Source organism: Acanthopagrus latus, chromosome 4 (assembly GCF_904848185.1).
Source record: "Acanthopagrus latus isolate v.2019 chromosome 4, fAcaLat1.1, whole genome shotgun sequence".
NCBI lineage: Eukaryota > Metazoa > Chordata > Actinopteri > Spariformes > Sparidae > Acanthopagrus > Acanthopagrus latus.
This window is the reverse complement of record NC_051042.1, coordinates 3758352-3774511: the sequence shown is the minus strand read 5'-3', so window position 1 is coordinate 3774511 and position 16160 is coordinate 3758352. Positions and strand designations below refer to the sequence as shown.

General features: G+C 41.3%; 1 protein-coding gene across 1 annotated transcript; it reads right to left on the bottom strand.

Annotated features, from left to right (window-relative positions):
- Positions 1-93: 93 nt before the first annotated feature.
- On the bottom strand, positions 94-7776 carry lysmd2 (LysM, putative peptidoglycan-binding, domain containing 2). Its single transcript, XM_037095262.1, has 3 exons — positions 7299-7776; positions 5388-5728; positions 94-2026 (listed from the first exon to the last, which is right to left on the bottom strand). Exons 1-3 carry the CDS (start codon positions 7542-7544, stop codon positions 1978-1980), a joined length of 636 nt encoding a protein of 211 aa, XP_036951157.1. The 5' UTR covers positions 7545-7776; the 3' UTR covers positions 94-1977.
- Positions 7777-16160: the final 8384 nt, after the last annotated feature.

Genomic DNA, 16160 nt, shown 5'->3' with positions numbered 1-16160 from the left:
CAACTGTGATAATGCAGCGGCGCTGACGAATGACCGACGTGCACGATCTCACAAGAACCTGCATCCACATGAAAGCACTTTGAGAACTTTACATCTGGTTTAAATACACATTTATTCTCATATTCCCAAATAAAACCAATAGAACTTTAAAGCACAGTAAAACAGCTGTAATAGACAGTTCTCCACACATATAAATAATGCATTCACACCTCGAAAATAGAGCAGTCCCTTTCTGTTCCAAAAGAAAAACAAAAAAGCTTCTATGAGGCAAATGTTCGAAGGCTTGAGTCCGTCCACTGCTTCTGATTGTGGAGTGCTCGTACGGGGTAAACACTGATGAGGAAGGCCTGGATATACTTTCCATGGATACTATTCTAGGAGGGGATTTAGAACATCAGAAGCTGTTAGCAAGTTGTACAAGCTAATCCTTCTGGAGTTGCTTAGCATCATGTGTGTGTGTTTGTGTGTTTGTGTGTGTGTGGACGTATGCAGCAAGTGGGTTCTGTACAACAGCTTCAGAGGCGTATGATGAGTGGATGTGTGCTCAGACATTATAAAGGGATAGTTCACCCTAAAATAAAACATACGTTTTTTTCAATCTGGATTGTTTTAGTGGGAGTCGCACAGTTCTGAATATATCGGCTGTAGAGATGACCACCTTCTCTGGAATACTATGGAGCTAGATGTCACTCAAAAGGCCCAAAAAACAAAACAGTCAACAAACTCACCAGCAGAAGGAAGCATGCATCTACTCATGGACGAGAGATTAGGTTGCTAAGCTAACGTCACAAAGAACTACCCAGTGAACGCAAAGATGGCGCCAATTCAGTCCAATCAGAATTGCTTGACTGGTGCATACGCCAAAAAAGTTAACTAGCTTCCAGGTTTACTTCCTGTTCTAATGGCCCTCAAAATATGTTTGTTTTTTTGATATATTTTCTTGACCCAAAGAACATTTTTCAAGTACAAAACCTCTGTGGAATAAAAACTCATTATGGAAGGGTTGTAACAGTCCTTGTTTGCGGATCGACGTGTCCTTTCAACGGTTTTACAGACGTCTCACTACAATACCGCAAGTGGCCACTGAAAAACATCGCAAGCAAGGCTGAGCTGAGCTTGTAACAATACATTTATTACATTCATGGTTACAGCTCAGCCGAGGAGACGGCCATTAATGTTTACATCGTGCTCCGTCACATTCCTACTGTAAACTGCTCACAACAGGATCTGTTGCATATCTCCAGTAACTGGGTCATGATTTCTGGAAAGAGGCTTTGCTGATGAGTTTTTAAAAATGTATTTTTTGGTGCTTCGAGCCCAACAAGCAAAGTGCCGTCCTGTTCCATTATATTAGAGAGAAGGAGGAAATCTCTGCTAGAGCTCGACCGGCATTTTTAGAACCGATGCCAATATTAGAGTCACAATTTCTGATATAGAATTAGAATTATCCCTGAAATGTGGTTGTGACAAAGATATGTTATAGAGGCAGTTTTAACAACAAACTAAATTATCTACAATGACATCAGTGTACTGAAACATTAAACCTGGCATTTTATCTCTTAAACAAACTCAAAAAGAATGGACGCAGCTACATCTGTGAGAGGCCAACTAACATGTCGGGCAGGCTCTAAAATTTACGGATGATATGTCCAGAGCGATAAGAGAAAAATTATACATTTTGTTTTTGGGGTGAACTGTCCCTTTAAGTCTCCCAGTAAAACTGTACAGGACAACAACAATCATGTACATCATCATAATTGCATATCAATAAATAAAAGGCAAACATGACACTTTTGTTCAACATGGTTTGGTAAAAGCAAAAAGGTAAAGAGGAGGGAAAAAACAGGGATGAGGCTGTGGTAGTGTGTGTGTGTGTGTGTGTGTCTGCGCATGTGTGTGTGTGCGTGTGTGGACGTATGCAGCGTGTGTGAGCATTTGTGTGTCTGAGGCAGGGCTTCAGGTAAACAGACTTTTCCTTTAAATCTCCTGATATGACGTCGCGGGGGCTGTGTAGTCCTCGTCGCTCCTGCAAATGAGAAGAAGATGGAACAGCTTTAACTTTTCGAAAAACATTTTCCACACAAACACACACTTTCTTTCATTCCTTTCCTCTATTTCCCTGTCTGCTTTAACTGGTCACCGCAGAGTCGAGGTGTGTGAATAATGGATGAGGCCAACCAAAGAGATGTGTTGTTCTCCGTCACAGCTGAGGGCTCATCTGGCCTCTGGGTACACAACACACCACTGTCTTGAGCTCGATAATAAAGTCTCTTTAGAACACCTACAGTACTTCAGACGTGCAGGCATTCTCATTTACAAGAAATGTTTCTTTCTTTTCGTTCTGCTCTACGAACATGTTCAAACTATTCACAAGGTTGAGAAAATAGTCCGGCTCCCAAGAGTCACAATTAATTAGGGAACGAAATACCAAAAGATCAAAATCAGTCGAGGATGGAGAGGAATGGTGGACACGATGACCGAGCAGAAAAAGTGCAGCGGGGAGAGGAAAGTAAAGGCAGGAGGCGGGAAGACTGTTGCCATTCAACTATTGATTTTCCACTTCTGAACCAGAAAACATCCTGAGGCGTGACAGGATCACACTGAGAAGAACTTGCTAACAAGAGCCGCGTGCTGCTTGGATTTTATAAGACCATTCATTGGAACCACAGACTCCAAACTAAGTGGAGAATCTAGTGGAGAAATCCAACGTTATTCCTCTAATACTTAAACAAATTAGGGATGAAAAATCACTGAGATAACTACAGTTGAGTTTGTCAACAGTGGTGATGATCTGTGGAGGGAAGAATCAGTGAACAAAAAATAGATGAATGGATTGTGTAGGATGTCTTCAAACTTGAATGTTGACTTATAAGTCTCATAAACTGCAGGACTGGACAGTACTGAGTTTGAACGACCAGGCCACACACAGGCTGAAAAAAACATACTTCCTAATTTAAATCCACACAGTGATCAAAATGAGTTCCAGAAGATTTAGGCTCTACTTAAGAAAAAAGTGTCAGTCAACTATTCCCTCCAGCTCGGCTTAACTGGTTTGTGGTTTGTGTCACCTGAGACAGGCGTGCGGTCCGTGTTTGCATTGGGACCGCGTGGACACAACGAAGTGAGCGTCTGTTTGTCTGAACACACAACAGCTTCACAGGCCGGCCGCCGCTGTGGCTGCAGTCACACGCGAGGCTCGGCTTTGCCTCAGCTGGCAGGTAAACATTTAAAGAGGAAAAACTTTGTCCTGAACAATCTGCAGCTTTGCAGAAGGAGACACGGTCTGCAGTGACTAACACGATGATAACAGAGAGTATTTACAGTATTTAGTTGGATTTCAAACATGGACCAGTATGAGTGAGTTAATAAACACAGTTGCCATTAAGATTCCTTAGAGTTTTTTCCTGTAAAAATAAAAAAGTGGTTGAAAATGAGATCATTACATCAAAACAACAACAACAAATTAAATTAACAGCAGAGTGCAAAATGACCTTTTTATGCACAGGACAAAACACTATCAAATGTTCAGATTTGTAATGAATGTGGGAAAACAGTGAACGCCCCACATTTTATTCCACTGTGGTTGAATTATAAAGATATAATATGGTGTGAAGCACTAGGCAGGCAGAAGGACTCAACGCTTGTGCTTCAGTAAAAGCAGCGAAACCACAGTGTAGAAAAACTCTTACAAACAAAAGGCACGTAATTAAATTTGTACTAATGTGAAAGTGCAAAAGATTGAGCAAAAATTTGTATTCAAAGTACCAAAAGTGAAAGTTCTCTTTAGGTGTTTAACTGATGTGTTTTTTTCAGGGCCTGTATCGATGCCAATTATTAGTAAGCAAGGAGATCACAGATATCTGGACTGAAAGAAAACTTGCTATTTTACAGAATGATGTGTTCATAACTTTAATGTTGAAGCTGGCCTCGTTGGTTTGACTACTTTATGTAGTTGAGCAGCTTGTAAGTAAATTATACGACCATGTTCCATCATCATTTTTTTTTTTTTACTATATTTTGTATTATTACTCAAACAAAAGTACCAAATCTGTAATGTAACTAGTAACCAAAGTTGTCACTAGCAGAAAATGGAATTATTTAAGTACAGTGAAGCAGAAGTACCTCAAAATTGTACTTGATAATAGCGAATGTACTCAGCTACTGTCCAGCACTGCTGTTAATGTTAAGACTCTTTGTATTCTATCAGGAGAAAGTGGACATAAGTTGTACATCATGTCTTCAGACCACCAGTGACAACAGAAAGCAGATAGATGGGACAGTTGATGCAGCTCAGCTGCCAAACCGGTTAGGTTGCGTTACTCATGGGAAGGAAACTAACGGCTGCTACAAGATGGCCTGTATCCTCTGAAACACAACCGTATGAGCAAAACAGAGAGTTCAGAGGGCCTGAAAAGAAACAGCAGAAACAGCTGATACTCTGTGCCTGTAGAAGAAACTGCTGCAGTGTGACTCAGTGGAGTGATAGTACCAACACAGCCTATTACTCTGTGAATGGGTGCATGCCAGCCAGGCGTCCATTACTACCTCACTACTGAGCAGACGTGAGAGCGCTCTCTGTCTCAGCTTGCAGTGTCAGGAGGACATGCCTGATTCAGCGAGCCAAACCTTCATTCTAAATACCTGACTGTTGCATAACATGGCATCTGACTAGTACAGCAGATTAGTAAAAGCCTGAATCTTATCTTCGATCCTGCCTCTGTCAGAACACTTTCATTCTCCGTATTTGGTTTCTGTTCCTGCTGATCGACACTTCTGATGCTCACCTACTGAGCTCGTGGCTCAGAGTCAGTCACCTTTTCCTGTACGCATTTCAAAGCTAGGTGAAGAATGGGGCCGTAAACGGCAACAAGGAAGTGACAAATCACACACTTTCTTTCAGGATGCACAACCACAGATGCTGGACTTTCTCAGAGAAAACATACTTGTCCTGTCTACTAAACGCCGTCCATGCCACACTTTGAAAGACAAAAAAAAAGACTCAGCATTTATGATTCCTTAGTGGCCAAACTGAGAGACTAATATCATAGTTTGCTGCTGACCAGTATCCATCACTTTAGTGGGGCACCAGTTGGCCATCATACCAAAGATTAACACCATCTGACTGGAGATAATCACTGGCAAGTGGTCAATTCCCTATATTAACTTTCTAAATGAAAGATAATTTCATGGGAATTAGATGCAATCTGTCAATAAAAACTAGCCAGTCATCAATTCACTGTATTCAGACAAAAAAAATGATGTGAGTTGATATGTTGCAATTAGAACTCATGACTGTGGATGTATCAGTACAGAAGGAAGAAGACCAAACACCTGCACACACACAGACACCCGCAGACGTTTGGTTTGTGGGTAGCTCAGCACCTCACCTCACTTCCTCTTCTTTCAGCCGGCGCGCTGCCTGCTTTGACTGTTTTATTTGCAAGTCCAGTCTGTGTAAGAAGTCTTTGGCTGACAGCTCCTCTGGCTGGGGGGGTTTGGAGTCTGCGGGGGGCGGGGAAGGAGGAGGTGTGGGTCCCTCGATGTCCTGCGTCACAACACTGGGTGAGTCCGCCTCCTGGCACGCTGCTTCGCCGTCCCCGTCAGGAGACTCCAGAGACAGTCCATTAAATATGTAGCGCTTCTCCGACACCACGGGGATGTTGAGGCTGTTCCTCAGGAAAATGCAGTCATTGCTGAACAGCTTGTTGGCTCTCTTGACTTGCTCCATCTGGTGCATCAGGATGACAGAGAACACGGGTTAAAACAGGCTCAGTTCCATGACTAAACCTTCCTTCTTTTGACTCGCTGCACTTAAACAGGAACTTGTCTCACTACATGTACAGGGGTAAACTTTTCTCTGTTTTGCCCACACCCAAAGGCTCCCACTCATTTACCAGCAAAAAGCCACCGGTGATGCTGAACAAATCATCCAGCAGATCCTCGTGCTGTCGCATCTACCGCAGATTGCACTTGTGCGTGAGTGTTAACTGTGCAGTGCATTCTGGTTGCTGTAGTTTCTCTGATTTTTAGCAATGTTTTCTCTGCTTGCTCTTTAAAGAAGAGCCCATCATGCCTGCAGTGAAAAGCTTCTTTAAGCTTTGACCCGAGTCTAATAAAAGTCACTGATGTAAACACAGGAAGTTGCTTTAATTTTGTCTACAAGACGGTCAGTCATTGAATCATACTGCGAGTGAACCAAATGTGCATGGACTGAAAACTCTTCACAGAAACTTTGCCCTTATGGTTTGAGATTCGGGTTGTAAGCAGCTGTCTGAGCATGCAAATGTCATTAATGGAGAAAATAATGCAATTTTTAATTTTCTTTAACTGGAGATTTAGCTTGATATAAACATTAAATTAAAGCCGCAATATGAAAGAATTTTTGGCAAAAACATTAAAATATTTACTAAAACTAAGTCCACAGCTCTTGGGCTGGAGGTCTAAATACTAACACTTCCCCAGTGCTCTGAGCTCCCAGTCCGGACCACTAGCTGCAAGGCTAACTGAGCTAACAAGCTAATGGCAGCTACATTTAGAAGTTACTTGAGCAGCGGAATAAACAAACTGACCTTAAAGGACAACACACTTTCATACTGTCTTACTTTGTTTATATGTGGCGGACCCTGCCACCTTTCTCGCTTCAAACATTGTTCTTGGCACCTTGTTTTCCTCTGAGAACAGCTTGTTTATGTAACTCACTCATATTGAACATATTCTGATATTCTGAGTAAAGGCTATATTAGTGGCTGTGTTCAGGGTGATAAGAAATACTAGAATCAAAGTAGAATGTAGAATATTGTCTAAAATAAATCAGTCCTTTCTCTTTCAGTCAGCGGTCTACACTGCTGTGACTTGTTGTTGCTTGCAGGAGCATGACTGAGCCCTTCAGATGACACTGTGCTTTACCTCCCCACCTCTTTATGATCTACATGATTTCAGTGTGCGCTCTCACGACTGTCAACATCACTGCTGTTGGCACAGGTGGGAAAACTGAAAGTTACATCACCAATTCCCACAAGATGCAAGTAAGTTGTAGTAGTAGTAGTAGTAGTATGAAATCCCCTTTACTAGGCCAATAAGATGCAACAACCTTTCTAAAGAGCTCTGGCTGCATCTACACCGCACGTTCAGAAGCTTTCATGGAATATTTCTGCACTCCTGCCCCATGAACTGACTCGAGGCGTGATGCTGGCTCCTCTCAGTCTCACTGAGGACTGATGAAATGAATGGAAACCGGCTTCATGTCCCATCAGATCGGAGCTGACGCTAACGCTGCAGCGGCTGTGTGGAAACCTTACCGTCACACCGTATTTGAGAGCGATCCCCTGCAGGGTGTCACTGTCTGTAACCCGATGCTCTATGTATTTCTCCCCCAGTGAGGCCGTGACGCTAGCTGTGCTTCCGTACGACCGGATCTTGGTCCGGGCCAGGCTCTGGGACAGTTCGCTCTCTGACTCGGAACCGGACCTGGACCGGGGGAAGATGGGCTGGCCGAATCGTCCTCCTCCATCCCGAATCGGCAGGACGGGCGAAAACTCCGCCATCTTCTCTTGAATAAATAAAGCGCCCTGTCGCCGCTGTGTGTCTTAACGCTCCGGTCGGGTCGCTGCAGTGACGCAGTTCGCTGGTTTAGGCGGCAGGCAGGTTCCCATCCCCGGTCATCTTCAGCATGTCAACCCGGGGGAGAAGAGACATGTTTCGGGGACCACTACCTCACGGCTCGCTTTTGTCATAGATCCGTTACGTTGACGTAAAGACGTAAAGAGCGTCCGAACGTCCAGGAGGAACAACAATTATACAGTTTCCGGTAACGCTTTCAAAATAATTTAGAATACCACCAACTAGTAAGATAATTACGACCAATTAAAATAAATAATTAATAGGACATAAACTAAAATACAGGACAGTATGTAATGATAATGATGACAGTCACTCGCAAAGCTTACTTGTAATTATGTGAGCTACGAGAGCTAGATTCAAACAGCTAATCTAGCTAGCTACTTTAGCCGTGGTTAGCATCAATCAATGAATAAATAAGTGTGTGTGTGTGTGTGTGTGAATATATATTTTACATCACTGTCAGTGGTGTAGACTGTACAGATATCAACATAGTTAAAATGATCAAAATTAATCAAAATCATAATTATTTTTCAAGACAGAAGGCACTTATAGCTTTGTCAGCTTTGTATGTAGTGATTTAATTGCTATATTTAGTAAAGTAATTAATTGCCAAATGTGTTTATAAATGTTGTATGCACCACCAAATCACAGTATAAAATGAAATGGGACCAAAGGAACACCTGCATTATAACACAGTTTTGAGATTTCGTCTTGTCGAAGGCCCCTCATTTAAAGGGCTTTCTTGGTTTCTAACTTCCTTTAAGTCCACATATGAAAAAGTTAAACATACAATGCAAAATAAGAAAGAAAGTGAAATAGAAAACTTTCCACTGCCTTGAAAATTTGCACTCTTCAGGCAGTGATTACAAGAAATAGAAACAGCTATATGTTTGCATTAAATTCACAGCACAGTAAAAGACAGAGACATTATTTGTCAATAATTCATCCCATAAACACCTATCAGTTAAAGTTAAGTATTGTGATTCAGACAACATCACAAAATAGGTTAATATTCACAAAAGAGAAAACAAACAATATTCATAAAAGGCCTTTAGACTTGAGGTTGAGAGAAGACGTACACAAGACCAAGTTTATGTTGGACCGAACCATATGGAAAGTATTGGCTGGATAGAAGAAGTGATATGTTTTATCTAGTGTATTTCCTAAATAAAATTGTGCATAATAAATCACAAGTGATTTCTAAATCACAAGTGATTTATTATTAACTAATTAAAAGCCGGCCCAGGAGTTTGGACCTCTACCAGATATTTACTTTCTGATCACTGCGCTGACCTCATAAATCAACGCTCCCTCATTATCAGGCTACAATCAAAGGTCCTTAGATTCAGTACTGAGCTGCTAGTTAACTCACTTTTCTTGTTTGTCACATAATGAAGTGAAATCTTTCCACGTGGGGTGGAAACATTTAGCAGGTCGCTGTGACCACTAACTGCTGCATGTGACATCTGGAGCCGCTGCTGCTGAATGCAGGATGACTTTAGTTTGCGTCTGCGTGAGAGGAACTTGGTTAACAGTCTCATGACCGACCATGCATAAAAATAACATGTTTATGATTATCACCGCATGGTAAGAGCTATAAAAGATATGAGGGATTTTCCTACGTTGGGATATCAGTGTCATAAAGTAAATGAGGACCTGACTGTTTGTACATGAAACAGAGTTTTTTCCATATACACATTTTAATCATCTTGAGACCAGTCGTGCAAACAGAGCATTCAGCTTTATTTTTAGAATGTAAAGGGAGAATGAAATCAAGGTGATGCAGTTATGGTAAAAAAAAAAAAAGACTTAGATATTGAAAAGAATATTTTAATCTTCTTACACTTTTGATATATTTGCTCTGAGGATTTCTTTTTCAAAGGTACGTTTTCACTTCAGAATCATGTTTTGACCCATATGATCAGATTTTGAATGCTAAAAGTAGATCCTGGCATGTTTGAGAATACAAAGCTGCTGTATGTTTTTCTACTGACTGCACTGTTTTATATCAAACTAATTCAGATTTTGTGTGTTTGGTTACAACAATGATTAAATCGGGAAAGCCTGTTTTGCAGTAAATGGGTGATTTCTTTATAGGACACTGGCGTCACCAAGCGTATATGTTTTCCTCTACCGGACGACATGCAATAAAAATCCATTGTATCTGATCTTTTTTTCTAAATGGTGTGATGGAAATCTGAGTATTGTGATGAGATATGAACAGCAGGTATGCAGCAGGTCAGTTAATCATTGTAGAATTGCAAATAAAAGACCATAAATGAACAAGATGGATCTGAGTTGCAGGTACACGATGATCAATATGTGAACTCTGAGAGTATTCTCCTTATTATGTATTCATTACTGGAGCTCTTGGCGTCTGTCCCTGTCGTCTGTTCATGTCTGTGTACGGTCTATGATTATTCAGAGGAACGCAGAATGAATTTCCTGAAGCTGTTTTCTCCTTTTTGATTTGCTCTGTCAGGACATTAAATCTATGTGATTACTTATAGACACAGTGCTGGCAGTGGAAAGCAATGATGGTACATGTATCATTAACCTAATATGTCATTTTAATGTAGTGCTGGTGAGAGATAGTAATATGTAATTTAATTAGGACACAAAGGCTGCAGGTGCTACTTTGGGATGCATCTCCATGAAATCTAACTCTGAGGAACAAATACTGGGGTGCAACAAGTGGATTCATGATCTCTGAATGATTCATTTATTCAGTTGGTCTCTTGGTTATAGACGACGCTGCAGTAATCTCACTGTCTCACATTTTCTAATGGAAATCAGGTCATTAAACCTAAGAGTACAAAGTGAGATCAGGAGGAGGGAGCTCAGCTCATTAATTAATCATGATGCTCTCCATGTGAGATGATACTCTATTAGATTGAACTGCAAATCAGCTCATTGTTTTGTACACATTGTTGGTCTTTACTTGTCTGACACACATGGGCAGACGTCTGCCATGTTAAGTTAAAACTGTGAAGACACTGAAAATCTAAAGTCTGCTCCAAAAGTTTGGGGATTTTTTTGAATCTATAGCTGCACCTCTTCCTGGGATCTTCTAAGGAGTCAGAGCTACAACAGGAGGCTGCATTAGCAGACTGACCTACATGAAGAGTCGGTTTAATCCACTCTCATCTCCACCCTTTCTCTACGAGGAAAAAAACAAACACAGGAAACTAAGTGGGAGGACGAGCAATAACACCGTAAATAAATAAATCACAACGTTACCATGACCATGATACTGCAATCAGTTTATTTCCCTTAAAGGGTAAGTTCACCCAAAACTGACAGTTCAGTCATTAAATTCTCCAGATGGAAAGTCGGGTGAAGTTTTGTAGTCGCCAGAACATTTCTAGAGCTTCACAGCAAAATTGTTTTGCAGCATTCACCTACACAAGTGAAGTAGATGGGGACACAAAAAAACAGAAGAAATTCATTTAAAATGGCTCCACACAGTTCATCTGGCCTCTTCAGAACCCCCAAGATCCCAAACTGATTTTAAGAGACATCATTTACACCCTCGATGTGCGATGGAGCTGGTGCACCCACTAAAGATGGCGTGTGTGCTAATGGTTTTAGCTTAGCAGCTACAGTGCAGAATTTTGGCTCTTAAAGGGCGTCAGTAATGTCTTTTTCAAATCACTTTAGGTTTATCCTGTGTGAACTGTGAACTGTGAACATTCAATATCATGTTGTTTTAGAATGTTTTCGTCTGTTTTAAAACTCCAGGAACCTAAAGGAAATATGTAATATGACTTAATCGCAATATCCCAATGAAATAAATAATTAATCACCCAAAAAACACTTCAGCCACATGCTGCTGCCGTGCAGTTCCACCAGACTACAGAGCAGCTTCATTCATGTGAACCTCCTCAGTCCATGCTCAGCACTCCAACATCAACATTGTTTTTTGTTTCCTCCTATGTAACATAAAGGGACTCCAGCACATTTTGTTCTAGAACCCTGCTGTTATAAAATGACTTTTTAAATGAACCTTTGTATCTCTGAACTTTTGAATTAAGCCACTGTATGCACATGTGTGTACCGTATTTGAATGTATCCAACACAATTAATCAATCAAGCAGGCAGTAGAACCACATGTGGTGAAGCCTGTAGGACTTGAGGTTTTATGGTCGTTGTAGGATAAGATAAGCTCGGTCAATCATTATATATGATGTTCCTGTACTTGTTAGGACTTGTTAGAAATGTATCACAACGTCTGGAGGAACCCAAGACGCATGGAAATAATAAAAAAGGATTCCATCACTAAATAAAAATAAGCATTAAGTAATACATTTGCAAATACATTTCATGATGCCGAATTGTATTGTGCAATTAGTTATAAATCAATCATATAGCTGACTCTTGTGGTCCTTCATGGAGGTGAACTATCTTTAAACTATGATCAACACGAGGCACACAGGAGTTTTTCCCCTCTCTTGCCTGGTATCAGTCAGCTGTTTCTGACCTCTGCTGGTTTCCTTTTTATTGCATGAGTGCCAAATCCCTGATAGTTTCAAACACCAGATGGCGCCTTTCACTCACCAGTCAATCCTCCTTCATCAACTCTTTAACACGCTGACATTCTTTCCTTGATGACTTGATGCTCCACAGATCTTGTAAATGTACTTTTCAGTTTCATAAATGATAATTATGATCATATTTGGAAGAATGGGAGCCTCTTTACTGAGGACAACCGGTTGGGTTGGTTTGATCTTGTTATCCAGTGCACAGCGTCTGTTTTTAATAGCTGTTTATCCATAAATATTTACTAACCAGATCCATTGTGAGAGACTAATTAACCAGCACATCTCCGATGATCACAGTGTGCTACTACAGACAGCATTTCAAAGCTCGCCATTGTTTTTGCAGCGCTGCTACTAATTATTTTTCCACTCCGAGTGGGGATTGCACTGGCAGTCTCACTTGGCAGAATGTGTTTGACATTATGAGGCTGAGACAACCTTCTATTTTTAACACTGAAGGAAGGGAAATTAATGCTGCGGTGCTGCTTTGGCTGCTCTGAAATAGAGGTGGCTGTCATTCCATTTAAAGCTGTTCAGGACATGATGTAAATTTGATAGATCAGGCCTGTTCATGTCTTCTTCCCTGAACTCAAATTTCAGAGAAGTAACAATTTGCCATCACTGCTGATCTGTCAGCTTCTGGTACTGTTTTGACAATAGGTTCCACCTGAGAAGGATTAGCTCCAGCAGGCTGCCACACACTGTTCTTACTTCTTCCCAAGGTTTGTTTTCTGTCCGGGTGGTTCCATGAGTCAGTCAGGTGTGAGACTGTGTTTGGAGGTGACTGTCATTACTCTTCTCCCGATAACATGTCTGCTGTCACCTTGAGAGGCTTGGGCAGCGTGAGGAGAGCAGGGCGTTGAGTTCAGCCGAACATTACTGAGGACCAAGGGCGTCACTTTGTGTCGGAGAGTGGTGGTGACATGAGGGCTCGGCCCTCAGCATACAGTATGTAATTTATGGTGAGAATGAAGTCAGAGTTTATTTTTACACTGGGAGAAAAAATACATAGTGGCACCTGAAAATTCATTTTATCTCTTAACATTTTGGCTCAGGCTATTTTTGAGTGCCTGTGTAAATGATTCCAATGCTGAGGACTTTTCTTCCTTTCTTACTTAAAGCTTCTACAGACACTTTCATTTTTGGCTGATTCTGGCAGACCCTTTACTAAGCGTAGTGGTGTCACAATATCTGCGATGTTCACAATGATCGTGATGTCAGAAAGATCAATATTGACATTAAATTTAGAATAAACGCACAATAATATTGTCTGAATAATCCAGCGGCGACGTCCAACCTTTTGTATCGTTTATTTCTCTGTTTGCCTTTTCACAAGTAGTTAATTGTTCTTTCTGTACAATTTTCTTTTTAAAGTTATGGTTTCAGACTCTCTCCACCTCCCTATACTCAGATTTTGACTGTTATTTATGTGCCAGAAAAGAGACAAAACACACAATAACTGAAAAGGTGTAGATAGATTTGATTGCTAGCAAAAATAATTCAAATTTCTATTGATATTATGATTGTGAATTTCTTTGGCGATGAAAATCATGAAAATATGATGATGTGGCATTAGACAAAAGATGGCAATGGTGAAAAACAGTTTGAACAAGTTTGAATCCGACCCGGTGCCATGTATGAAGGATAATTATTCTGAGAATAAGAATGAGAATAACAACACCTTCATCGACATTGCACACTTACAATGAGATTCAGTGAGATTCAGGGTGCCGTACCAAAGCTAGAAGAAGGAATGAATATAAAATTCAGGGAATAGAAAATATCAAATATGGACAGAAAATAAGTACAATTAAATGTACAACAATAGCTGATGTTCTCGCTGATGGTCTTATTTGTCATTTAGAGGCAACAGTGTTCAGCTGAGACTGTGTGATAACCAGTTTAAAGTTCCCTTTAGTGCATTTCTAATGAGGGTGTTAGCTCAGTTTGTCTCTTGTGTTCCCTCTAAAACAAACAGATGACCAGAGGCACAGTGTTGGATTCAGTGAATGATTTACTCACTCCCTGTGCTTGGCTGTTTGTGCGTACAGTACAAGGGCCCTTCTCTTTTTCTCCTCTCTCTTGTAATCTGTGAGCCTTTGTTTACCAGGCATGAGGTCATAACACAGAGAGACTGCTGGGAGCTGCTCAGAGCAGCACTGACTCACAGTGAGACTGAGGTGAGCGTACCTGTTTATAGAACAAAACCCCTGTGTAACAGCTGGCAGAGTGCAGAGGTGCTGTTTGGGAGAAACACCCTGACATGTAACCATGGTGACCTCACAGAAAAACGTGTCGGCGCAAACATTTTTTTCTGTCTTTCTTTTTTGTGGAGGAGGAGTTCATATCTGTGAGTGTTCAACATCTGCTGCCTGTTTTTGCATCACGTCCCGGTCATGTGGAGGCAAGTCGACTGTGCTGTTGGAGCCGGTCCAGAGATGTTTAATCCTCGTCTGCATCCCCGCAGGGACTCGACGACGGCTAATCCGACCTCCTGACCAGCAGCTGCTTCATATCACGGCTGATTGGACTGTCCACGCCAAAGTGCAGAGAGGAGAGTACCATCCATTTCTTATTCAGCTACATGTTTATTTTTATTATCATGTGTTGGTGATTTTGCTGTACCAGCCTGCTTGATGAGATAAACAACTATTCTCAGTGTTTGTAGTGTGTAAGATAGGTTTGAGATGCTCCAAGAATATCTCCTTTAAAGGAGCAGGACACCCAAAAGTGAAAAATCAGTCAGCATCTATCATGTGCTGGCTTAAGCACAGGGGTGGTGTGGACATAGCATCTTTCCAGATGAATGTGGGATCTCAGGGCTTCTGGAGACATGACGAGCTGCATTGGACCATTTTTATTGCTTTTTTACATTTTGAAACAAGTCCCCATCTACTTCAGTTGTTTAGGAGAATGCTGAAACGCTGTTTTGTTGGGAGATTGCGAAACTTCAAGTGAATTTCCCTCCACAGGTGTGAAAAGACAATGAACACATTTAGATTTTGGATGGACTGCTCCTTTAAGGCTTCATGGCTCACCAGAGACTCCCCTTGTTTCTTAAAGCTGAACATAACATCCTATTTATGACTCTGGACATCACCCGGTAATAAAGTCCTGGACTCAGAGCTGTTATAGTCCATTTTTTCTGCATGCGGAGGCGCAGAGTTTATTATTAGTCGCGGTCTGAGGGAGCAGTCGTACTGTACTTACACAAGCACATCGTTTACTGTCAGATCATGATTCAACGTTTGGATTCTCCTTTGAAATGAAATGACGCCTTTTAGTGATTAGCAGAGATGACAAAAACCTGCTGTTCTCGTCTCTCTGTTCTCGTAGAGTGGAAACACTTGAGTCATTCACACACACGCACACACGCACGCACACACACACACACACACACACACACACACACACACACACACACACACAAAACCCCCTCTGCCAGCAGTGCAGAGTTTCCTCTGACAGCAGCTCACCGCAGCGCTCTGGCACAGGAAGCCCAGAGAGGGATGGAGTCATATCGTTACATCATCTCTCAGGCATGTGCAAACAATCCGAAAAACTGGATCTGATTAAAGGGTGCATACGTACACCAACGAGAGCACCTCCCAAACCAAAGAGGCCTGTCTATCAGTCATTAAAATACTGTTTCAACTTAAGATGTAGCCAGAAACAGATTTAAATACAGTTTCTTAACTCATGCTAGAAGCAATGCTGCCAGTCGACCCCTTACGTCCAGACTTCACGGTCCATTCCTCTGCCTTGGTGTCAGGTTGACATTTTTGGTTCCTCTTGATGGACTGAGCTCATGCTCATATGGGGAAGAAGCCTGCTGACTTTTCCTCTTGCACCATCATCTTCAGGTCGCATTTTTAATTTGTTCTGTACTTTGGTGTATGACCAGATACTCACAAAACTAATGTATTCACATCTGCCTATTTTATTTCTTAATAACTATCTAGTGACCACTGTAAATACACTTTAAACTTCTAATGGAGTAAG